The sequence below is a fragment of the Brassica oleracea genome, chromosome C5, assembly GCF_000695525.1.
Source record: "Brassica oleracea var. oleracea cultivar TO1000 chromosome C5, BOL, whole genome shotgun sequence".
In the NCBI taxonomy this organism is placed as follows: Eukaryota; Viridiplantae; Streptophyta; class Magnoliopsida; order Brassicales; family Brassicaceae; genus Brassica; species Brassica oleracea.
In genome coordinates this window covers 17,251,557-17,276,950 of record NC_027752.1, presented here as the reverse complement: position 1 = coordinate 17,276,950, position 25,394 = coordinate 17,251,557, and the positions used below count along the sequence as shown (strand labels likewise).

Sequence of the window (25,394 nt, the reverse complement as noted above, 5' to 3'; positions counted from 1 at the left end):
GTTCGAATATATAAGCCATGTCTAATAAAGTATGAAACTTTGATTTTCGGATCGATTCCGAGTCGGGTTTTTTAGGCACGAATATTCTTGACTAATTATGTTAGGTAACTACTAAAAAATATAATATGTTGCAAACTTTAGGAATAAAGTTTAAAAATAATTTCTAAAATACATATGACACAAATGTATAGTTATGTAACTTGACATATTTATTATGGTTACCAAAAATTATATTAAATTAAATTAATATTAAATATAAATATGATTACAAAAAAATATTTAAGAAAATTCAAACAAAAAATATACCCGCCCTTTAAGGACGGGTCAGAATCTCTGGTAACACTTTAAAGTTGTAACAAGCCGGCGGTCGAATATGATGAGCGTAGTTCAATGAACTTGCGAATTTGATAATCAAAACGAAAGAGAATGTGAAGATAATTGTGTCTTTAAATTCTCTTTCATTAACATAAAAAAAAATTATTCAAGCATAACATATACATTATTATGTATTCTAAGCGTTGTAGGTAAGTGTCTTTTAGTTAAATTAATATTATTTTCGTTTGTATTTGGTAGATTAGATGTTTAAAATTTACTAAACAATTTTATATTTTTTGTCTAAATAGGAATTTGACCAAAATTTTATTTTGACCAATCTTTATTTATTAAATTTTTATATATATTAATATAATTGCTTGTAATTTTTTTTATATAATTTATATATTAAAATAATACTAGATTCTGACCCGCCCTTAAAAAGGGCGGGTATATTTTTTGTTTTACATCTTTTTAGGTCTTTTCAATTGGTAATTTAAATATAGGTCTAATGGCATAAAGCATAATAAATAATATTCTAAATAATGATAAAGATAAAAGAAATAATAGTTGGACCATACTTTTATCAATGGGTCACACTGCTATTTTAATAGAATAGATGTTGTCTGTTTCTAGTAAACAATAAGTTGGTTAAGTTGTTCTGTCTTAGTAAAATTGTCTTGCAATTTTAATGATTTTGGATCTTTGGTTTATATATTTTAATGAAATTGAAAATGAAAAGTAAAACTTAATTCTATGTTTGTAATTTTACAATCTATAAAAATAATATATTACTGAATTTATAATTTATAAATCACAATTCAACATATAACTCAATTATATAGCTACAATAATAATTTTAGTTTGATATTTTTTTAATAAATTATAAAATATATTTGTTAAATATTTAGATTCAAATCAAGAAAAACTTATAATTTATAAGGAAATATCAAACTAAAATTAATTTTAAATAATATACTAGATTCTGACCCGCTCTTAAAAAGGGCGGGTATATAAATTTAATTTTAAATAATATACTAGATTCTGATCCGCCCTTAAAAAGGGCGGGTATATTTTTTGTTTTACATCTTTTTAGGTCTTTTCAATTGGTAATTTAAATATAGGTCTAATGGCATAAAGCATAATAAATAATATTCTAAATAATGATAAAGATAAAAGAAATAATAGTTGGACCATACTTTTATCAATGGGTCACACTGCTATTTTAATAGAATAGATACAAAACAAATAATATACCCGCCCTCCGAGGGCGGGTCACTCTCTAGTATTAAATAAAATCTATATGTTGGGTTGTATTGATTTTAAAATTAATTAAAATATAGAAATGACTTAAATAACCAATCTATAATAATAAATGAGGGTTTTCTCTCACCTCTTGCAGCCACGTCAGCACAGAAGGAGGGGCAAATCGCGCCACGTGTCGCTCTCTCTTCAAGTTTCGTTGGTTTTTTGTGTGTTGTTAATGGTCTTTCACGAGTGCATAAAATTGTGAAATACTGTTTGGGCTCTCACCTCTTTTGGGCCTTAATTTTGTACGTCCAATTCCCATCAACTTTGTCGTCTACCTAATTAACCTTCTTATCTTCTATGGAACGGCCATTGTAACGTACAGATGACCTTCGTATCTTCTTACTAACCTTCTCATTTATAGCACCCCACCCAAACGTCTCATTAATTCTCACTAAAGTATCCTTCATCTCATCCTTACGCTAGTGACTATAAATAAGCATGTAGGGTTTGACCTTTCTCATCGCATCCTCTTCTTTTCTATCTCAACATTTCAAACACAGAAAAACCAATGGCATCCTCAAAGATTCCGGTTTCTGATTAGAAACTAGGTCGTTGTAGTCTGTTGTAAAGGGTGTAGATATCTATAACCTTGAATCTACTAAGGTTCATCCCACCTGAAAATTTCTCGGGATAATCGACGGAATAATCAAAGATGTTGGAAGAGAAATAAGAAATTCCAGTCCGGTGGAATGGCCTAGGCTCGATTAAGTGAATACATCTATAAATGAAACGAAATAGAGTTCCTCGGCAAATCCAAGCTGGTGAAAGAAGCATGGCACTTGAAACCAGAAATGGCGTGGTTTATGTGGGTCTGACTCTGAGAGGAACAAATACTCCAATCTGGCTAGAGACAAAAGAGACGTAGCCACGGCTCTGGATCCAACTTTGAGAGGCTTGGAACAGAGATCAGTCCAAGAAACATTGTCATCTCTGCAAGTCACGGCATCAAAGGTACACGGGTTTTGCGGGGGGATCATTCTGAGAGTAAACTCTCCTCAGGAAGAACGTTTTTGAAGCTTATAACTTGATGTATTCTCTGTACAAGATTTGAGATTGGTGATATTATCGATTTGTGTCATATTTTACACCTGCCCAAGTTGGGACCGACAAAATTTATTAATTTATAGAGATTATTAATTTATCGAGTATTAATTTATAGAAGTTTTACTGTATATATATATATACACTAAAGTTTAACATGTTCTAAAAACAGGTAAGTGAAAGAGTAAATAATATATAAGCATCTTAAATTTTAGTACATATTTGAAAATGCAAATCAACTCCTAATTAAAAGTAATATTAACATTATTGTTTGTTTTTCATTCATTTTTAGAAATCTTAAGTATGACTCATTTTTAAAAGGTTTTAATTGTTCTACATTTTTCACAATATTTGTTCTATTAGTAAATAGAAAAAATTCTTAGAATCATCGACAACTTTGACTTTAATTTCAATGACATATACGTTCAAACAAATAATGCTTCTTCAATTATTGGATACGTTACAAACAAAAGTTAACTAATCCAAGCAAATAGAAAAAATAATAAGATAATACACAAAATATAATCTCAAACATTTTTCTAACTGAATGTTTAAAGAAATGAAATATTTATGAGTACATCAGAGACGCCCAATACCTGAAATTAAGGGATGGATCAAGTCTTCCACAAACAATATACCCTTCTATTTTTCAGTAAAAAAATGTATTATATTTATCTTTTTAATATCACTAGGATAAGGACCCCCGCAGTTTGCGGGGGAAAGACGTCAAAATTTTAAATACAATTAAAAATAAAAAGTATAAAATATTTGAAATGAAAATGATGACACATAAAAAGGTTTAGTTTATATTTAATCTTTGTAATTACTGTTAAACCTAATATATATTAAAGGATACATAATCGCCAAATAAGATGAAATTAATTTGTTCTATTGCGATGTTTGTAAAGAACCACTAATTTATTATAAATTTGGGCACCAAAATTAAAATACTAAGTTTGCTAGAATATGGTGCCTTTAATAAGATGTTTCAAGTATAAAATTTTAGTGGATTTGTAATTTTGTAATGAACTAACATCATAGAGAAAAACTACACAATTGATCTGGATTCTGGTGTATCCAAAAATAATTGTAAATAAGACTAAATGAATATATGCAATTTTGAAATAATTAAGAATTTTACTATCAACTATAAAAATATTATCTTATAATATTTAAGGCATTTTACAGTAATACTTAAAGTTCAAATTTTACATAACATACCAACATAAGGATGAACATATTAATTTGGTGAGCAGTCAATATTGGTATAAAATACAAACATTGATAATGACTGAATTGTGCATGAGTGGATGTCAAAAAAAATTGTACATTGATAATGACTGAATTGTCTTAAACATATTTTTTGAAAGTAGAATGTAAATCATATCTTATACATCTATAAACAATTTTTTTTTTCATATATAACCATCTAGTAAATATGCTTTTCTGAAACACACAATAGCAACAATCTGGTAAAAATGAGATTAATACTTTCTGAATATTTTTTTTTGGTAAAATTTTCAAATAACTGGACATTATAATATTTAAATGAGAATATGTCATTCAAATTGAAAAAAAAATAGAGTTGAAAAGATAAAATAATTACAATATTTCTTGTAAGAATCTGTTACAAAGCTAATGTATAATTGGAGTATATAATCTTTATAATTAATGGTAATGAAAGAAATTATAATGAAAATTGCATCGTTAAAGTCATTTATAATGATTATATGATTAAGAAAGATCTTATGATAAAAAAGCTTGTGTAGGAATTGATATCTATCAATTTTTTACGTTTAAAAAAATAGTATTGGCAAAACTGAATGAAAGGTTTAATAGCAATGTTCATCTAAATGTTGATTGACTACAAATATATTTTTCTATACCGATTCATAAGATATTGATTTTTTCTTTTTTTCATTATTTTTAGTGAAAACAATGTGACGCGTATTAGAATATACCTTTTCAACATAATTCAATACATTTAAGATATGTAATACAATCTTCACCGCTCATTAGTGTTTTTTTTGCTTGATTTTTACTGACACCATTTTTATTGGATTGTTACAAATATTTTAGATGATAAAGTAAGAAATTAAAATTTACAGAAAACGAATAACACGAGAGGAGAGAGAGTTCGTCACCAAAAAGATGCATTTCAATTCACCTCCTCCTACACAATCCCAACCAGCCAAATTCTCTCGAAATCATGGAAAAGTATTATATATTAATTTTTTTAAAAATGTAGAACAATTATATTATAAAAAACTTGAGAACAGTAATTTAATAAAAGTACTTTGATCTTAAAATTATTATAAAATATATTTTGTGTCTAATATTTTTCATTTCATAATGAATAATATAGTTAAAACAATAAATTTTGATAACTTAAATTGTGAATGTAAAATGTAGAAAAATAAAATTATAGAAAACCCATTTCTGAATTTAGAGGAAAATTAAGATCTAATCATTTATTTTAAAATCATAACTTATTTAATTAAAAAGTTTGTTCACTTACATAATGTACCTGCTTAAATATAAACTATGGATTTGGAAATACAAACAAAATAAAGTAATATATTTAAGATAATTTTCACACTTTCTAAACACAAAGAAGATATTGTATATGTTGCTGGATACTTTAATCTTTTCTTGTGCACCGGAAACTTTAATCTTACATGAAATGTTGTTTATCAATACATACTGTTAAGGAAAATTTTAATACAGAATTAAAATGCTAATTTCACTGCACTTATTTTAAGTGCTATTGAAATGAAACCAATATTCGATTTACACAAAGGAGGTTTATAAAAGAAAGCTGGTTGGATGGAAAACATAAAACATTACAAATTTAAAATTAAATATTAAATATATTTTGTGCTGCTAAACAAAGAAATAAATTGTTAACATTTGTAATTTCAAGATCGAAGTAAGAAATGTGTAAACCAAGAAATATCCATTCAAATTAAAATGTGAGATAGTCTAAATTTCGTTTGTACGACGAATACTGATTTCCATTTCACGGCCAGCGACGACACCTTTGAAAAGACATAAGTGTCAAAAGTTGCTAATTTTGATGAATAAGTGGTTGTTAACAAAAAATAGATGCAACTGACTTAAATCAAAGAAAAGAAACTGTATGATGTGTTTTTTTTTGTGTGTTTTTGACTTTTCTTTCATACATATTACGTTAAGAATATTGAACATATATAAATTTTAGGTTTCTATAACATTTTTGTTTGTCTCTAACCAACAATTAAATATGTTTGTGTGGGATAATATACATAAAATCTCTTATGAATGTTTTTATATCCTCTTGGAAATTTAAGCATGTATCCAAAACAGGCAGTTGCAAATAGGCATGGAGAAAACAATGTAAATTCACAATTCTTAACTATTCCAATTATGATGCCATGGAAGTTTTCTGAGTTTAAAACGTGATACCTATGCCGACTTAAATATTCCAATGGAAAACCATGGCCTCCGAAAAGAAACACCACCAGAGACACTCTCCAACCGAGAGACACAGCGTTTGATCAACCCATGACTATCATATGATTGTTGGATTTTAATTTTTTTTCTTCAACTCGTTTTTCACAGTTACACGCCGCCCTTTCATATCTCTTGGGTTGACATGGTTATAACTCGAAGCACCGCCTAGGCCAACCGAATGACCGATCATCACCTTCTCTTGCAGCGCTGACTCGGCTGATTTTGCGTCAACTCGGCTGCATTTTTAAACACTTGTTTCCATAACGAAAACTGTAGGACATTAAAAATGAAAGGGAGTAAGAACAATAGCATGAAAAAGTGACATAGAAACAATATATAAATTTGTTAAGAAATTTTCTTTTGGAAGGGTTGTGTCTTTTGGTACAATAAGAAGCGGTTGTGTCTTTTGGTACAAGAAGAAGGGGTTATGTCTTTTCAAAAGCGATGATTCGAAAACGAAACGCTAAGAGCACCGTTTAGATTACTGATGACATCATATATTTAAATGAAACTAAAACTTGACCATTAGATTGTTATAAAAAAAGCAATTCTTACCGTTCGATTTAACTTTTATTTTCCTATAAAAAATGCTTACATCAATGAAGATAAAAAGTGGTTTCCTATTATATATAGATTGTAGACTTTATTCAGTCACTTTTAAGTATTATACATTAATTATATATCTGGGCAGAAATATAAATATAAATCTAATTTGTTTTTTTCTGGTGTTGATTTTGGATTTTTCCGATTTTTCAAATTATATAAATGTGGAGATTTTATTGGTTATATTCTGAAATGTTTTTTTAATGAGTTCAATTATAAAATGCATACATTAGCTATACAAAAACATCACGGAAATGCATACATTGAACCCAACGATATATAGTAAAAAAGAAAACATTTACACGAAAATCGCAAAGTCTCGAGACATGTTTAACAACAAATAAAAACTAAAACATGTTAAAATATATAAAAATTTAAAAAATTAAGTTAAATATATAAAAAATGCACATTTATACAATATATTAAATAAACAAAATTCTCAAGTGTGCACCGAATACATGCCCACCAAATACAGTTTTTACTGCTCCTAAGAAATCATATCAAAATAATATCGTTTTGACATCAATATCAAATACATCAAATATATTTCATAAAAAAGAAAAAATCTGAAAAACAAAATACACATTTTAAAATTTTAAATAGCACAAATATCAACGCGGAAACACCACTAGTTCTTTTATAACTTTACTACACGTTCACTTTACTCGTAAAATCAGTTTCTCCAAATTTAGGTGAATTCTTGATTTGATTACAGTTTTTTTGTTTCTTTTTTTTTTGTTGTGTGAAAACACCATTAAAAAGTAGGGTCAGTTTTTTTTTTTGTGAAAACGAAATGATAGCGCAATATAGAAGGAGCATGGCGGCATGAGAGAGGAGGAGAATAACTTTATTTCTCTCTCTTCCCGCTCCTCCCTCTCTCCCTCCTCCTTTGACATTCCACCCAAAGAAAAAAGTTGAAATTTCAACTCTTTCGACCTATTTCTGGAGGGCTTATCGTTTCTACAAACACCCTTCTTCTCCCCCAAATTTTCATTTCCTTTATTCTTGTCTCCTTCCGAGGAATCCGGTTCCGACACAAACCCAAAACAGGTAAGGAAAATTGTTTTTGTTTGTTCCCTTCTTTGTCCCCTTTCGATTTCTCTTTTTCTTGTTCTGCTATTTGTCAATGTATGAAAAAACAAAAGGGTATTGCCTCATGTTTCTCTTACACAATGGCTTAGCTAACATGTCATTAGGTCTGAATAGCGATTTGCGTTTTATGGTTATGATAAGGGGCTTCAATGCGTTCTCTTTAACATACATGTATTCTTCAAGACTCACGATTCGTTAAAAAGGCTTCCTTTTTCTGAAATTGCCCATCAGATTTTTGTTTTCGTTAAAAAGGTTGTGTCTGTTTTCGTTTGCAGAGAGGAGGAAATAATGGAAGGAGGAGGAGGAGGGTCTGCTAACGAATTGAATGGCGATTCTAGTGCTGATATTGCGTTTGACACAACGATAGAGGAGCTTTGCAATAATCTTTGCGAATTGCAGAGTTCTAATCAGTCTCCATCAAGGCACAGCTTTGGATCTTACGGTGATGATGAGTCAAAGATCGACTCTGATCTCCAACACCTCGCTTTAGGAGAGGTGCATGATTTAGATATAACCGAAGATGAAGAAGGAGAAGGAGAAAAGGAAGTGGCAAAGCCTGAAGATTTCGATATGGCGAGACCACCAAGTGCTGCTACTAAGTCAACCTCCTCAAAGTTGGATACGGAGAAACAAGTCGGTAAGAAGAATCCGAACAGACCGAGCTCGGGACTTGGTAACGGCGCGAGGAAGAAGAAAGCAGGAACAGCAAAGTCACAAAACGGAAGCGAAGAGCCATCGTCTGAAAACGTGGAGCTGGCGCGTTTCTTACTGAACCAAGCGAGAAACTTGGTTAGTTCCGGCGAAAACATCAACAAAGCTCTCGAGCTAACTCTCCGAGCTGATAAGCTCTTTGAGGCTTCTGCAAACAACGGGAAGCCGTGTTTGGAATGGATCATGTGTTTCCACGTCACAGCAGCGATCCACTGCAGGTTAAAGGAGTACAACGAGGCGATCCCGCTTCTTGAACGTTCCATCGAGATTCCGGTTCTCGAAGAAGGCGAGGAGCACGCGCTAGCCAAATTCGCTGGTCTGATGCAGTTAGGCGACACTTACGCGATGGTGGGGCAGCTAGAGAACTCGATCTCCTGTTACACCGAGGGGTTGAAGATCCAGACGAAGGTTTTGGGAGACAACGATCCAAGAGTTGGTGAGACGTGCAGATACTTAGCTGAGGCTCTGGTGCAAGCGTTACGCTTCGACGAGGCTGAGAAGGTTTGTCAAACGGCTCTCTCTATACATAGAGAGAACGGCTTACCAGCTTCGCTCGCGGAGGCGGCGGATAGGAGGCTCATGGGACTTATATGCGAGACCAAAGGAGACCACGAGAACGCTTTGGAGCATTTGGTGTTAGCCAGCATGGCCATGGCTGCGAACGGACAAGAGTCCGAGGTTGCTTTTGTTGATTCCAGCATTGGTGACTCCTACTTGTCTTTGTCTCGGTTTGACGAAGCGATCTGTGCTTACCAGAAGTCTCTCACAGCGCTTAAGACAGCGAAGGGAGAGAATCATCCAGCCGTTGGTTCGGTTTACATCCGGTTAGCTGATCTCTATAACCGAACCGGGAAAGTGCGAGAAGCAAAGTCTTACTGTGACAACGCTCTTCGGATATACGAGTCGCATAGCCTAGAGATATCTCCCGAGGAGATTGCTAGCGGTCTTACGGATATCTCCGTGATCTGCGAGTCTATGAACGAGGTGGAACAAGCTGTGACGTTGCTGCAAAAGGCGCTGAAGATATACACCGATTCTCCTGGTCAGAAGATGATGATCGCGGGTATCGAAGCTCAGATGGGAGTGTTGTACTATATGATGGGGAAGTACTTGGAGTCGTACAACACGTTCAAGAGAGCCGTCTCGAAGCTGAGGGCGACGGGGAAGAAACAGTCGACGTTTTTCGGGATCGCGCTTAACCAGATGGGTTTAGCTTGCGTTCAGCTCGACGCGATAGAAGAGGCTGTTGAGTTGTTTGAAGAAGCCAAGTGTATTTTGGAACAAGAGTGTGGTCCTTATCATCCCGAAACGCTTGGATTGTACAACAACCTCGCAGGAGCTTATGATGCTATTGGCAGGTACTTGCTTGTGTTATAATGTCTGTGTTTCTGCATCCTCCTAATTGTGTTATAATGTAATAATGTGATTATAGGCTGGATGATGCAATTGAGCTGCTAGGACATGTGGTTGGGGCTAGAGAGGAAAAGCTAGGGACAGCGAATCCCGGAACAGAAGAGGAGAAGAGAAGGTTGGTCCAACTTTTGAAAGAAGCTGGTAAGGTTACAGGAAGGAAAGCTAAATCCCTCCAGACTCTGATTGATTCTGATCTCATGACTTCCTCAGCTCTTCGTTAACACATATTCTGTTGGTTACCTTTTTCTTCTATATATAGAAAAAATGTGCATACGTTATTATTTTTTTGTCATTTTGTCTTTGATTCGGTGTACTTTGGATAACAGTCTCACATATTTGTTTTAATTGTTGAATGAGAAGATAACATGTAAACTCATGTTCATCTCATAAACAAGAGACAAAACTCCCCACTTAAAAATGGTGCTTGTTCATGTTCTTTCTAGTAAATAGAGTCTCTCTCGTCTCATGGGTCCATAGGTTTTGGAAAGTGTAATTCAAAACCGCTTCTTCATATAGAGGCTCTCGGATAATCTTTCCCCGATTATTTTTAATTCTTTATTATGACCTGGCATGGCAATTAACAAAAGTATTTAACTTGGAGCCTGCTTTATGCCCCCGTCTTTTACCGGGTAGACCCGACCGCTTTTAAACTGCCGCTTCAACACTCGTAAACCAAAACCCTGGAAAACCCTAAAACGGCGCCTATTTCCTTTCAGTATATTCTCTGAGAAGATATACTTGGCCTCCTCCTCCGTTGGCCGCCATGTTTGAGTACCGTTGTAGCTCCATCGATTGGAAGCCATCTCCAATCGTAGCTCTTGCTACCAGCCCCGACGGTTCTCAGGTCGCCGCAGCTCGCGAGGACGGTTCTCTCGAGCTCTGGCTCGTCTCTCCCGGTGCTTTCTCCTGGCACTGTCAACTCGTACGCGCTCTTATCCTTATCTTCCGATTAACAAATCTTCTATAAGACTGGTGAAGTATATATCCAATTGATTTGTGTTTTTTTTTCTTTTCTTGAGGTTAGATCATCCATGGAGATCCAAAATCGAGAATCTCGTACCTTGCCTGGATTGGTGTTGGTTCTAAAGGTTCCTCTAGGTTACTTTCGTCTAGCATAGATGGCACGATTTCAGAGTGGGATCTTTTTGACTTGAAGCACAAGGTTAATATATCACTGAACTTCTTATTTGCTCGTTTTCTGCTTTCTAATATCAATCTTATTGTCCAGGTTGTCTTGGATTCAATTGGAGTATCAATCTGGCAAATGGCTGTGGCTCCTCCCTCCGCTGAAGCAGGAGCTAAAGGACCTGAGCTGATTCAGAATGGATACTTGACTGAAAAATCAGATGACGAGGAAGAAAGTGGAACTGAAGATGAGCTTGGAGCGAAATCAGAGGTCTGTGATAGGCATCTTGCAGCTGCCTGTGATGATGGCTGCGTGAGGATATACTCCGTCTCTGAATCCGACAAGTTAACTTACTATAGATCGTTGCCTCGGGTCAGTGGTGAGACCTCTTCACGCCCCTTACTGTACCAATCATTTTGATCCTTCCTTATATTATCTGCTTATAAATTTGTGGATTATTGTTTTTTTTCATAGGCCGTGCTTTAAGTGTGACGTGGAGTTTGGATGCACAGAGAATCTTTTCTGGCAGTAGTGATGGGTGAGGATATTTTTTATTTTACCTTCTATGCATATTTGATTGGAAAGAAGGCCACTTGAGTGTTTTTCGATTTGTCTTTAAGTAAAAAATTATTTGTAGATTGATAAGATGCTGGGATGCTAACCTCGGCCATGAGGTATATAGAATTACAGTTGGACTTGGAGGACTTGGAAATGGGTCTGAGCTCTGCATTTGGTCACTTCTTGCGTTGAGGTATAAATTAGTGTGCTCTTATGTTGATTTTGTGTTTTTTTTTTGTTCTTATTGCTAATGATCTCTACATTTCATTCTAGATGTGGAGTTCTCGTCAGCGGAGACAGTACAGGAACTGTCCAGTTTTGGGATAGCCAGCATGGAACTCTTTTGCAGGCGCATTCTAATCACAAGGGTGATGTCAATGCTCTTGCCGCAGCCCCTAGTCATGACCGCGTGTTTTCTGCAGGTGCCGATGGACAGGTATACTGGTGTTCTCTCTCATGTTAATTTCAGTTTGACAATTGATTTATCTTAAAGACTGTTTTCCCTTTGACGAGACATGGGACTTTATAATAAAGTAGAAACATATTTCTTGACCAATTTTAAGGTTTTCACTTTCTAATACTCCGTCATCCATTTGTAGCTTATTCTATATAAGCTCGCTGGTGGTACATTTAAATCACAAGATTTGAAACCTTCTTCCACCATGAAGTGGGATTATATTAGTTGTGCTAGGGCTCATACGCATGACATCAGAGCTCTAACTGTGGCAGTGCCAATAAGTTCCGAAGGTCAGTAGCTTCTTGAGTTATTCTAATTTTTTATTTTCCAGTAAAATTTGTAATTAAAAATCATGTTAGGATGTGTTGAAGGATCACATACACGGAGAAAACTCAAAGCATGCAATAGAAGATAATCAGAAACTAGAACACCAAATGCGTTAAGAGTTTCTTCCTTTGTTAAAACATATAAACCTTGACTAATGCAGCTAACCTCCGAGCTCTTTTGTCGCCCATAATCTCTTACATGTGCAAATATTCGTTTTCTTTGTGTCTATTGCATTCAGTACCTAATTCTATTAATCTACTTTATAATAATCACAAGAAAAAAAACCCTAGCATTGGTTTTGGGCATGGGCCATGATGCGTATCAGGATTCATATGTGAACAATGTTCTCCTGTATCTAGATCTAGAAGCAGCCCTTCTTTCTGTTATTTTGTGGTTGTTAAACTTCCTCCTTTTGCAGGCACTTTTCCAGACAGTTATGCAAAGAGGAAAAGTCGTAAACAGCGCAAGAAGGACAAGCCGACTGGTTTCAGTTATCATAAATGGGCACACTTGGGGGCTCCAATGCTCATTTCAGCTGGTGATGATGCGAAGCTTTTTGCATACTCGGTTCAAGAGTTTACTAAGTTCTCTCCACATGATATATGTCCTGCACCTCAGAGAGTACCTATGCAGATGGTACATAACACAGTGTTCAATCAGACTTCTCTTCTCATGGTTCAAGAATCTTGTTCTTTAGATATTCTTCGTATTCACATAAGCAGTGATTGTAGTGGGCGTGTCTCCACTAAGCCATTAGTTCGTGTTAAAAGTAAAGATGCCCGGAAGATCATATGCAGTGCAATTTCTAACACAGGATCACTTTTTGCGTATTCTGACCAAATTCGCCCAAGCCTGTTTGAGTTGGAGAAAAGTAAACTTGGAAAGAATCCATGGAGTCCCAACAGAAAGCGACTTCCCAGTCTTCCATTTGCTCATTCAATGGTCTTCAGCTGTGACTCCTCTCGGCTGATAATAGCTGGGCATGATAGAAAGATATATGTATGTGCCAATTTTTGTGCTAATTTTTCTTTTACTGGCTCTCCCTTATCAAATATCTGAACTTTATTTTGTTGTCACTGGTAGATTGTTGAAATTGATAACATTGAGCTATTAGATACTCTTACTCCACGCCAGGAAGGCCAGGAAAATGATTCTCCTCCTCCTCGTGAGCCTCCAATTACAAAAATGTATACTAGCTCAGATGATCATTGGCTAGCTGCTATCAACTGCTTTGGGGACATTTATGTGTTCGACCTGGAAACACAGAGGTAAACATTGTTGTGATCCCCTATCTTCTTACAATTATGTATTAAGACTTGTTCACAGTACTCTCATCTTCAGAGGATTATGAATATGGCTTTGCATATATCGTTGTAAATTTCTTCACATTCAGGGTTTGATTATGATTACAGGCAGCACTGGTTCATGTCAAGGCTCGATGGTGCATCTGTTGCAGCCGCTGGTTTTCATCCCAGGGACAATAACATGCTTGTGATCTCGACCTCTTCAAACCAGGTCTTTGCATTGGACGTGGAGGCTAGAGAGTTGGGCAACTGGTCGTTGCAGCATACTTTTTATTTGCCAAAGAGCTTCCAAGAGTTTCCTGGTGAGGTCGTAGGGCTATCATTCTCCCCATCACCAAGCTCATCATCTGTAATCATTTATAGCTCCAGGTACTTGGGATTTATTATCACCAATGACAACTTGCGGTACAGAAAATAAAGTAAACCGTTCTTATCGTGACCCTTGTATTTGTTGTTGCAAAGCAGAGCAAAGTGTTTGATTGAGTTTGGGAAGCCGACAGAACAAGGCGTAGAGATGGATTTGACATTCGGCAGCGTTGGATTGGAGAAACTGGGAAGCGGGAACAGAAAGCGTAGGTTGGAGGAATATAAAAAAGAGAGCAAGAAGGGTAAGGAGAGAGAGACGTTTGAAATGGGAACTTGGAAGCATCCGGTTTTATATCTAAGACATCTATCAAAAAGTGCAACATTGGTGGTAGAGAAACCATGGATAGAAGTTGTCAAGGGTTTAGATTCACAGCCAGTTCACAGGCATATATTTGGGACATAAAGGCATCAGGAGTGAGAAAGGAGAAAGTTCTTTCTCTGAAGAGTTTCCATTTCAATTTTTGAAGTCAAGCTTTACGCATTAGAAAAGTCGAAGAGTGTCAGTGGAAGAAGAAGTATAGTTGCTTTCTATATGTTGTGCAATATTATATGCTTCGAAGGATTTTGTAAGAGCCTCTCAATTAGTCTGTTTTTGGTTTTGTTGTTTATTCGTTTATTTTAATTTTTAGCTTGTTCTATTCCTCCGCGTTAGATACTGAGTTTTTCTATCTCATAATTTTATTGAAGTTTAAGAAAAAACTTGGTTTTTGTTCACTTTTATATGTTAAAAACTTTTAGTTGCCGCCAATATGGGACTCTGCTCATTCCAACGTAATTAACAGTAGTTGATGTAAAGATTAGTCGACAAACTAGCGATTTGTGAATAGTACCGAACGATAAAATCATCTCATAAGGTTATTATTCTTCTAGAATTTATGAGAGGATCCGTTACCATAAAATATGGTGGATATGGGACCAATTAACAAATCTCGCAATCATAAAATCTTTAACATGCATGGAACGTTAGGCTCCACAAACAAAACGTAACACTTTTCTTATAACGATTCCAACCCTCTTTTCCCCTGAATTCAGAATCAAGAAAGTACAAGAGAGAGGAGCAAAACTTCGAAAGCGGAAAGGTTATATGTGTCGACCAAACATACGATGTTAAACGGCAAAGCCAGAATCTCAAGAAAAAAACCATTAAGACACGTACGAGAAAAGAAGCCCCCAGACGTCAACTAAAAAATCCCCACGTGTCTCTCCTTCTTCTCCCACCGTTGCATGGTTCAGACACACGCTGCAAGTGCCTCGTGTTCCTCCCCCACGGCCAATCACTTACAGACACAACATCTCCAACAACCAAAGACGCCAATAACGCTTAACAAAACTTTGAATATACATTGCATGTAGTGAAAAACTTTACTTAAGTTTAAACAAAAACTGGTGATAGGTGTAGGCACGCATGACGTCCAGCACCAACACGCGTTGCGGTGACAACCACTGTGATTGGTGAACCGAACCACATCCCATACCCATAGCATCTCTTTGTAAAAAACGGCACATTAAACTTACTTCTCCACACGTGTCCCTATCCCCAACCCTCTGTAACACGTACCCATCCTTTACTCTCCAAATGTCTTTCTTCCTTAATATTCGCCTCTCTCTTATTGGCTCTTCACTCTCCTTATTATAACCTTCACCTCGCGTCACCTTCTCTATTGATCTCTCAACATCCATCTTCTTTTTTCTTCTTTCTTCTTGTGGTTGAGTTTATTTTTCTTCCTTTAGTTTGACGCAATGATAAAGATACTCAGCCCTCATAACTCTCACTCGACCACCACCACAACTCTTAAAACAGCTGAGATCTTGTCCAAGTACAGACCTATTGCTCCTAAGCCAGGGACGAGTCAAGTTATTAACGAAAATGACTCTTCTTCTTCCTCTATGTCTCACAAGATTAGCCAATCTCCTTACCTTCGTAACCTCTGGCCTCAGCTTCAAGCTCGTCCTACTAGAACCCGCAAGCGAGGCCGAGGTGGCATGGGTCCAACGTCTCCTCTTTCGTTGAAGAGACACAAGCCGTCGTCATCATCTGCTTCTACCACCACTACTACTCCACAACGCGTGTTTGGTCCTATTAAAACGCTTTCGTTTCAGGCTTTCTCTCACGCTGGGATACCTAACCTCGCGCAAGTTGGCTACGCCTTGGAGAATGGTGGCTCTCCTGCTTTGGTGACTCTGCCTCTTCTTCAATGCTCTCCTTCCAAATGCATGGAGCCAGAGATCAAAGGTGTCATTGATCTAAACAAGACCGCTGAAGTGATACAGGAGAGAGATTTCTTGAAGCAACTTCAAGAACCTATCATCACAACAACCACAAGCAGAGTGATAGCACCGCAGGCCATAAGACCCGTTTGCTCGAGGATCAACGTAGCATGCATAAATCCACTAACCAACCCATCTCGAACCATCAAGAAGTCACCACAAGATGTGGAAGAGGAGTTCGAATCCGATGACGTACCAGCCATAATCTCGGACTCCAACAACAGAGTCAGGCTAGTGAACTCAGCGTACAAGGAAATGATGGGGCAGCCTGAGTGCTTGTGGCTTGACTCGATGGTTAGAGGGAAGAGGATCTGTGGGGAAGTGATGATCCGTTGCTGTGAAGCCAAGATTCCGGAGAACAATGGGTTCTCTTGCTGGGTGAGGATAGAGTGGGGGAGAGACGGTAAGGAGGAGTTTGTGCATGCCTTCTGCGATGTGATGAAACTTGAGTGTGATTCCAAGGATTACGTCTTTACGTGGAGGTTTCACACAACCACAAGAGAGAACTTGTCGACCAAGCTGTCATGCTTAGCTTAGGGTTTGGAGTAAAAATGTGGTGTTGTTCTTTTGTAGTGGTTTTAGCTTAATGCAATGGCGTAATGAATATATAATATATACTTAAATATGTAAATCTCGGTTAGTGATAGTTTCTGCTGTTATAATACACTATGAAGAACAGCATGTTTAAGAATGGTTTCTCTCGTGACAAACATAACCCTTAGCCATGGGCATTCCGGCGGGTTTGGGTCGGTCGGAACTTCTCGGGTCTGGGTCTTTCGGGTCTTGTATTTTAGGACCCAATCGGGTAATTTTCGGTTCGGGTCTTCTCGGGGTCAGGTCGGTTCGGGTCAAGGTTTCAGAGAACCGTAAAAAATCCGTTATTTTCGGTTCCCTTCGCGGTCGGGTCAGTTATTTTCGGTTCCCTTCGCGGTCGGGTCAGTTTCGGGTAAAATTCAAAAATTTCAGGTCGGGTAAAAATCGAAAATTTCGGGTCGGATCTTACGGGTAACCCGAAAATTACACCACTTAACCATGGTATTACCTACTTTAAAACCAAACTGAAAACATAAAGGTTCAATGGGAAAAACCAACCAGACTAAAACTGGCTTCAACTCGAACTCAAGACTTTAAGTCTCTACTCTCTACCACCTGAAACTAAGAAGTAAGAACATTAAAAATTAGAATATAGATACGATGAACTATGAAACTTACATTCAGATTAAAGAGTACAAAAAATCAAGTTTACGGCTTACCATTGCCATCTCTTCACTCGTGCCTAAAACCAGGTTCAATTCTAATAAAATGAAAAAACTAAAGATTAGTAAATCACAAGTAACAAGCTAGTAAAAAAAGGACCGAGTTCGAGAGTTATCTTTGATCGACTACGAGACCGAGACGCCTCTGATGGAGGAGATGACGCTGTGCTTCGAAATTGGTGACTTGATTCCAATTTGTGGTTGAATCAAAAGAGATATACACTATTGATTGAGTATCGCTGTAATTTCTGGAAGTGGAAACGAAAATTTGGGAAGTGGAATCGATTTGAGAGATAAATGGAGAGTAGAGGAAAGGATAATATGTTTGGTATTTGGTAGATTAGGGATTTAGGGTTAGCATATTTTCGGTTCTTAGGAAAACCGACCAGGTATCAGGTAAGATCCGACCGGGTATCGGTTCTTCGGTTCTTGAACAATGCTATCCAATAGGGTATTTTAGACGGGTCGGGTACGGATCCGAACCGGGTTTTTCGGGTCGGGTCGTCGGGTACGGATTATATGGCCAGGGCTAATAACCCTTTTAAGAATATCTCAAAAAGACACTTTATAACTTCAATTTGAAGTTTTTTCTCTTCACTCTGTATTTGAAGTTTTACTTTAAAATTTTTATATCTCATAAAAATTTCATTTTTTTTTATAAATTTAAGTTTTACACATAAAATTAAATAAAATTTTAAAATAAGATTTAAAATATTTTAAAACAAGATTTAGACAAAAACAATACAAAAAAAAAACTTAACAACAAAAAAGCTTCTAAAAATTTACATGAACATATAACTATTACACAAATTTAAATATTACAACAACACTAATAGTCATGTAATTTGATCTGGGACCTCTAAAATCTCCAAAATATTATCTACACAAATTTTGTGTAACCGAAAATGGTTGTTGTTGCTGTTTTGATGTTGTTTGTACAATTATTTTTTATTAAGATCAAATATATTCACGAGTATTAATATCATCGATAGAAACGAAGTCTTCTAGCAATATGTATTTTTCTGTTTTACTTTCTTGTTCAGATCTAATGTATTTACAAGTTTAAGACCGCCAGAACAATTTTTAGTTTGTAAGCTACAAATTAAAAATAAAGAGAAACATTTTTTACTTCGAAATGCACTAACTAATTAATTTTATGGAATTATATAATATTTTTCTTGAAGTTTAATATTAATCATGTTATTTCTATTTTTAATATTTTTAATATAACATTTTATTAGGCTCTAAAACCAATGCGGCTCAGAGACTTATATTAAGAGCATGATTAAGCCACAAACTCCATTGGGTCTCTTAATAAATATTTTACTAAATAAATGTAATTAAAAACCTTGTTTAAGAAACACCTTGATTCATACCCTCCAATGGTAGTTTCTTATTTAGGGGTTCCTAAAAAAATGTTAGTTTTTTATTGGTCAAAAAAACAAGACCAAACAATGCAAATAAGCATAGCAATGAATACCCACAATGTGTTCATCCAAGATGTAATATATGAGGCAAAAGAGATACTGCATCCAAGATGTTCAATTCCATTGGTCCATATGAGTAAACATTTGTTATTTTAATTCACTTTGCAGTTAATATAAACAAAGACATTGTTTTATACTAAAGAAGAAAAACGCAAGAACACACTTTACCATATCAAACTAAGATCACAAGACATGGTTGGCTCCTGTCAAATGAATCTTGGTGTGATGCAACTTCACTAAACGAATTCCAAACCACCTAGGCTTTCATTCAGCAAAGAACCTGAACAAACGGAAGTAATACAAAGGGAAAGGTCAAAACACAGCAAAAAAAAAATCATCACAGTTCACATCTATACAAGTCTCCGATCATCTTGCACTGATTCCATAGATACAGAGACCAACCTAATAAACCATTCTCAGCTTAAAAAAAAACATTAGGCTACAATGACACCAATCTTTTGTCAGCCCAAACTACAAAGATCAACACTTTTTTCATGACCAGATGATCATTAGAGCAAAACTCAATCTCAGCAATCAATACATTGCTTTTAAGAAACTAAAAAAAAAACTTTGAATAAAGACCAGAGAGGAAGACGTACAAGTGTTAGCTGAGATGGATCTTGTTGTTGATGACAGTGCTGAACCATGAATAGAACCAATCCAGCAACAGAGAAAGAAGCAAGGAGAAGCCATATCAACATCCCTTTCCCTCTGTTCAGCCTCTCCATAAGCTTTCTTCTATGCTTAATCCCGAACCCCCTAATTTCATTCCAGAAGATGCCGAGTCAGTTAACAACCCTAAATTTTAGAAACAGAGAAGAGAAGCAAAGACCTGACGAAATCTATGGCTGGGGAAGTGAGATTAAAAATTGCGGAGATGGGTTTTGTTTTGGGAGATGTGATTGACTCGAAAGAGTGAAGCTTTATCCAATTTCCTCCTCACGAGATTCTTCAGAGATTGATCAAAGATCGCGAGATGGTTGAAGAATCAACTAGAGGCAGAGAGTTGCCGTTTATGTTTCGAGAGAGAAAGCAAAGAACCAAAGAAAGGTCTGAAATTCACTAAATTTTGACACATGTCTCGTAACATACGTTTCTTCCTTCTCCTAATTAAGCGACGTATCTTCAATTTACTTCTATTTTTCATTTTTTTTTAAATCTTAAATAGGTTAAAAATCCAGTTAAGAGCTTGCGTTAATGCTGCTCTAACTGAGCTTGTTTTTACTTATAGCTTTGCATGAGTAACTTACTTCGTCTTAATAGTCTTGCAAGTCAAATGAAACTCTGTATCAGAGCTGAGAGCTATAGTTCATATGCAGCTTGGTGTGACAAGCCTTGCATGTTGGCAACATGCCCTAACCTTCATCCATGCGTCGTGATTTCTTGGGACTAATCTTGAGACATTCATAAGAAAACTCTTAGCGATTACAAGTGATTCAATTCACCTGCGGATTTAATAGAACCTCTGGTATAGAGGCAATGCTAGGCACGTGGTCTGGATCTATCAAGAGCGACATAAAGAAAAATATCAAAGCCTCTTCGTGAAGTGATATAGCTTCGAGGCACAGACAAGTCCCACCATAGAAGCAAATGTATGGATTTTTCTTTATTATCAAACAAGAGGTAAATTAATGATGTCAAAACTTTCTGAGACCAGATGTTTTCTCGATACCTGTCTCATTGCAGCCTCTGGTATAATAAAAGCATATGGATCTTGCCTTCTCCAGACATGTTTCTGCATGTCTTCAATGCCTGCTTAGGTTGTTCTTGAACCATCTGAAGCACAGCTTTCGACTTCAGAAGGTCTAACTTTTCAATGTCAGGAGCCTCTTCCTTGGTAAAGTCCAGAATAGGTTCAGCATCCTTGAGCCTTTTCTCTGGTGAAAGGACAATACCTAAATATTTCCATCCTCTAGTTGAAACTCCTCCCACCATACTTGAATACTACGTCTGAAGGTCTATTTGAACTGCATTCTTATGATGTATACAAGTATACAACACCTAGCTCCGGATTATTTTTGTCCCTTGTTGCAGCTTTATTTAGAGAGAAGAGATTTTCTCTGAAGGAGAATCCGTTCAGAGTCTAATTTGGAACTTCTTTCAGCGTTTCCATAGTATACACCAAGGAACTGTGTGTTTGGCTCAAAAGATGTTAACTCTGATTATTTGCCACGTTGAGCAGCCTTTGAGAAAAAAATGTATGCCGTCCCTTGACTCAGAAGGACCTAGGGCCATCTTTAATAGATTGGTTACAGTTTATCGATCTCTGCAGTGAGATGATCCGTAAGTTCTTTGATCCCACTGTATTTCCCCAACCACCCCATTTTCTTTACAAGAAACATCAGTAACACAGTTGCCTCCTCTTCTTCTTTTCTTCAAGGATTGTTATGAATATAAATTGATAATGTAAGCGAAGCCAACCAATCATGGGATAAAATATGAGAAGAAAGAATGAGACCATCATTTTGCTCGAGTTTCTTGTCTGAGGCAATTATGATAAAAGTTGAGAATAACAAAGGATCGAATCCCAAAAGCAATACAATTTTAAATAACATGTTTGATATGATTCCAATAATAAAACCCCATTATGTCCTTATAGGGTGGTTTCTTCTTGTTAAGCAGCATCAGAGGTCACAAGAATAAATAGTGGCGTCTCTCCTAGCTTCTCCCTTCCCTTGAGCACAGGTAACTCAATCACGCAAGCACACTCAGCAATCGTCACTCCTACTCGCTCTGCAACCACAGAAAATAAAGAGAGTTTGTTTTTGTTTATTACAGGCAAAAAATGCTGGCATTAGTCAAAAAGGGTGGGTTGGAGTTTACCAAGGAGTCGGATAGCAGCAGCGAGGGTGCCACCAGTGGCAATGAGGTCATCAATGATGATAGCACGCTCACCAGGCTCAACCGCACCTACATGCATCTCTATCTTATCTGTTCCATACTCCAACGAATACTCCTCCGAGATCACCTTCCCTGTTCCATGAAGAAACCACCAAATGATGCATTCATTAGGATAAACAAGCAAGGCGGCGATATCAAGATGGTGCTGCTTAATAAGTGGTGTCTAAATGACTTTAACAAACACATTTCTCGTAATTTTTTCAAGATAGTCCAAAACTCAATAGCAAACAACCACTTAGGCTACTGGAAAAAAGAAAACGACAGAGCAGGCTAGTAGCTAGATAAAAGTCACTTTGCTCTCAATAGAAATGAAGCTCGAGCATATTAAGAGGACCTTTGAAGTAACTCTAAAACAAAATAGCAAAGGAAAGAATAAGACATACCAGGAAGCTTCTTGGGCTTCCTCAAGGGAACAAATTTGGCACCAATAGCCAACGCAATGGGAGGTCCAAAAATGAAACCTCTAGCTTCAACACCTGTCATCATTTCATTACATACAAAAAAAGGAATCAACTTTCACCATTCATTAATGGGCAAATAGAGAGGCTTATTGGAAACAAACAAAGCCGTAAGTTAATAATAGGGTATGAAAGAGTTAAGGTACCAGCAACAACAGAGATGCCTTTGCCTTTGTATCTTTCAACAAAAATATCAATGGTGTCCTTAAACGCCTCAGTGTCCAGAAGCAGCGTCGTTATGTCCTGAAACATGATCCCTGTTCAAAAGTGTCCAATTCCATAAGACCAAACAAAACATTAACACAGATCAATCTTTAAACTAGTGGAAAGAACAAAAGCTAGAAAGAAAGGGAGACCTGGTTTGGGGAAGTCGGGGATGACTCTGATGGAAGAAGCGATCTTTGGGATTCTCGGATCTTGCACATCTTCTTTAGTTGCCATGGTTTCACTGTCCCGGCTCGCTTTGCTACTGTTAACACGACGAAAGAATAGGAGAGCCAAATGATATGAGATCAGATGCAGGCTAACACAGACAGACCTAGTAACCAGAATAAAAAAAAAAACTAATTTATCCAATTGATTTTCTCGCTTTGACGTAATTGCCCCCACCCACCCAAATCTTTTTTTTTTTGGGTAAAGGAAGAAAAAAAAAGTTTGGTATTTAAAATGAGAAAAAAAAAAGAAGTGTTTGTTTGTCTAGTGTCTATACCGCAGGAGAAAAGGCGTCTTGGAATTGTTGCTTGGGAGGCGGATCGCAGGAGCACGGTGGCAGAGGGAGAGAAGCAATATATATAAGAGAAACAGCATCGCTGTATATAGCGAGATTTCTTAGCAATTAAAAGGGTGAATTTAAATAAAAAATGGTTATATACGCAGATTTTGTTTGTTAATTAAGAAACGTTTATATGTGGTTTGTGGAGGCACGTGTCACCTAGGCGAGACCGAAAGAAAGACGCGTGAGAGGGAGCAAAACAAATCAACTCCATTCTCTCTTCTTTCTTCTCTTTTCTCCCTTGTCTCTCTCCCGTGCGATATCTGTATCTCTCGAGACCGAACCCGTGTTCCGGTTGTAACAACGGCGAATCGACCCCTCAAAGTCTACTTATCGAGGCCTCTGTATCCCTACGACGGTGATACGAACGATCTCTCTTCTCTCCTCTCAGTGTCGGCGTTATCTCTCTCTCGAGGCGATCTCCTCTCAGATACCGAATTGAGCCGCTCACATACCGAATCAAGGTCTGACATACCGAATCCACCGCTCACATATCGAATCGAGACCAAAGCCGTGAACCTCTGTCAACATCGATCTCTCCCCCGATTTGAACCAACAGCTGATTCGACCCATCTCTCTGCCTATTCGATTGTCAACGAGGTATCTCTCACTCCTATGTCCGCGTTTTTCGATTTGATTGTATGTAACCCTAATTTTTTTTTAGGGTTAAAATTAGGGTTTCTGTCGATTGAATGGTAGGGGTTTTGCTAGAGGTTGGTGATTGGTATTGACAATTAGGGTCGTATATATGTGATTTTAGGTTCGTGATTGAACTTTTGTTAAAATTGGTGATTGACCACTTGGTTTATTTTCGTAACTGTGTTTACTTGTTCTTTATCTTCGTATAGCATGATTTACAGACACTGTAATGTCGCTTAAATACAAATAAATTGAAACTATGTCTGCTGTATGTATGTGTTTGATGGCAACTTTGATCACGATTTTTTAAAAAACCCATTGGTGAAAATGTGTTTCAGCATTCCAAATATTTTTAAAACCCTTGTTAATTATTTGATTTCATTGGTCTTCACCATTCATTCTTTGATGTGGTATTGTATTTTGCATTGAGTGTTTGGATTTATTTTTTGAAAATAATAGAATGACAGAACTTTGGGTATTGCTTGAGAATTCATGGAGTGATGTGTGGTTTCCTTGTAATTTTGTCTTTGAGCATTAATTATGTTACCTGGTAGCCATGGGACCTCGCGGTTATGGAGGAGTTGAGAGCAAGGGATAGACACACACTTGAGCTCGTTGAAAAGGTTGACTCTCTAACCATTATGAGTGACTATGAAACAGAGCAGAAGGTGGCTAAGTTAGAGTTGATTGTTTCTGAGCTAGGTAACAAGAATTCTAGGTTGAACAAGAAATTTGACATGGTTGTTGGTTTAGTGTTCTTTCTTCTTGTGGCAATAGGTTTGGTTGTAATGTTTAAGTAACAATGTATAATGTGGTATTTTGAGTGTTTAAGTAACAATGTATAATGTTTAAGTGTCTGTTTATGTGTCTGTTTTTGTACAAGTATTATAAGCTGTGTTTATTGTAATTAGCTCGGATGAATATGTAATAGTTTATGTGTTTGTTTTTGTATAAGTATTATAAGCTGTGATGTCGGCAAGTATTAATTTTGTACACAAGCAACCTGTGACCCCTATATTACAAGTATTATAAGCTGTGTTTATTGTAATTAGCTCGGATGAATATGTAATAGTTTATGTGTTTGTTTTTGTATAAGTATTATAAGCTGTGATGTCGGCAAGTATTAATTTTGTACACAAGCAACCCGTGACCCCTATATCCCAACAAAACAACAAACTCGTGTCACAAGCAATCCGTGACCCCTATATCCCAACAAAACAAACTAGTGTCACAATGAAGAACCCTAAGATAGGGAGGATCACTTTAGCTGGGTGTTGGATATGATCCGAGAAGGCAAACGACACTTCTGGAACTGAGATGGATTGAAAGGATCGTCAAGAGATGCGGAATGACTCTTGATATACCCACGATCTAAGGCTAACCACCAAAGAAAGAATGAATGTGTTGGCTAACCACCAAACAACACACAAAGATGAATTGGCTGACCACCAAATCAACAAGCCGGTTCACACCAATGAACTAGCTAAAGAACTCTCTCTC

At 36.5% G+C, this 25,394-nt stretch overlaps 4 protein-coding genes and 1 long non-coding RNA gene across 7 annotated transcripts in view; 3 read left to right on the top strand and 2 right to left on the bottom strand.

Moving 5' to 3' along the window:
- Positions 1–7,499: 7,499 nt before the first annotated feature.
- On the top strand, positions 7,500–10,351 carry LOC106295883. Its single transcript, XM_013731880.1, has 3 exons — positions 7,500–7,809; positions 8,127–9,920; positions 9,995–10,351. The coding sequence occupies exons 2-3, from the start codon at positions 8,140–8,142 to the stop codon at positions 10,194–10,196; spliced, it is 1,983 nt and encodes a 660-aa protein (XP_013587334.1). The 5' UTR covers positions 7,500–7,809; positions 8,127–8,139; the 3' UTR covers positions 10,197–10,351.
- A 272-nt stretch (positions 10,352–10,623) lies between these two features.
- LOC106295970 (U3 small nucleolar RNA-associated protein 4) lies at positions 10,624–14,721 on the top strand. The gene is made up of 11 exons (XM_013731988.1): positions 10,624–10,897; positions 11,000–11,137; positions 11,204–11,480; positions 11,576–11,639; positions 11,739–11,852; positions 11,933–12,095; positions 12,259–12,406; positions 12,862–13,442; positions 13,527–13,711; positions 13,856–14,116; positions 14,213–14,721. Exons 1-11 carry the CDS (start codon positions 10,739–10,741, stop codon positions 14,514–14,516), a joined length of 2,394 nt encoding a protein of 797 aa, XP_013587442.1. The 5' UTR covers positions 10,624–10,738; the 3' UTR covers positions 14,517–14,721.
- A 1,080-nt stretch (positions 14,722–15,801) lies between these two features.
- Positions 15,802–16,968, top strand: LOC106294163. The gene has a single exon (XM_013729760.1). It carries the CDS (start codon positions 15,854–15,856, stop codon positions 16,916–16,918), a length of 1,065 nt encoding a protein of 354 aa, XP_013585214.1. The 5' UTR covers positions 15,802–15,853; the 3' UTR covers positions 16,919–16,968.
- A 2,193-nt stretch (positions 16,969–19,161) lies between these two features.
- Positions 19,162–20,230, bottom strand: LOC106293108. Its single transcript, XR_001260356.1, has 3 exons — positions 19,957–20,230; positions 19,724–19,883; positions 19,162–19,404 (listed from the first exon to the last, which is right to left on the bottom strand). It is a non-coding gene; the product is annotated as an uncharacterized LOC106293108 (long non-coding RNA).
- Positions 20,231–21,561: 1,331 nt separating this feature from the next.
- LOC106295324 (adenine phosphoribosyltransferase 1, chloroplastic) overlaps positions 21,562–25,394 on the bottom strand; it is a 9,870-nt gene continuing 6,037 nt past the window's right edge. The window contains exons 1-6 of one of the 3 annotated variants that reach the window (XM_013731192.1): positions 23,193–23,305; positions 22,840–23,021; positions 22,630–22,740; positions 22,409–22,501; positions 21,948–22,097; positions 21,562–21,857 (exon numbers count right to left, since the gene is read on the bottom strand). In XM_013731192.1, the coding sequence (XP_013586646.1) occupies positions 21,739–21,857; positions 21,948–22,097; positions 22,409–22,501; positions 22,630–22,740; positions 22,840–23,021; positions 23,193–23,290 (753 nt within the window). In that variant the 5' untranslated portion in view covers positions 23,291–23,305 and the 3' untranslated portion in view covers positions 21,562–21,738. Of the gene's footprint in view, positions 21,858–21,947; positions 22,098–22,408; positions 22,502–22,629; positions 22,741–22,839; positions 23,022–23,192; positions 23,306–25,394 lie in introns of those variants that run through there. The other 2 variants (XM_013731193.1, XM_013731194.1) reach the window with 2 other exon arrangements.

Excerpts from the sequence above, each read along its gene's own strand:
- LOC106295883 (XM_013731880.1), top strand. The coding sequence starts at position 8,140 with ATGGAAGGAGGAGGAGGAGGGTCTGCTAACGAATTGAATGGCGATTCT. Across the intron at positions 9,921-9,994 it reads GCTTATGATGCTATTGGCAG|GCTGGATGATGCAATTGAGC; the intron begins GTACTTGCTTGT and ends ATGTGATTATAG.
- LOC106294163 (XM_013729760.1), top strand. The coding sequence starts at position 15,854 with ATGATAAAGATACTCAGCCCTCATAACTCTCACTCGACCACCACCACA.
- LOC106295970 (XM_013731988.1), top strand. The coding sequence starts at position 10,739 with ATGTTTGAGTACCGTTGTAGCTCCATCGATTGGAAGCCATCTCCAATC. Across the intron at positions 10,898-10,999 it reads TCTCCTGGCACTGTCAACTC|ATCATCCATGGAGATCCAAA; the intron begins GTACGCGCTCTT and ends TCTTGAGGTTAG. Across the intron at positions 11,640-11,738 it reads TTTTCTGGCAGTAGTGATGG|ATTGATAAGATGCTGGGATG; the intron begins GTGAGGATATTT and ends AATTATTTGTAG.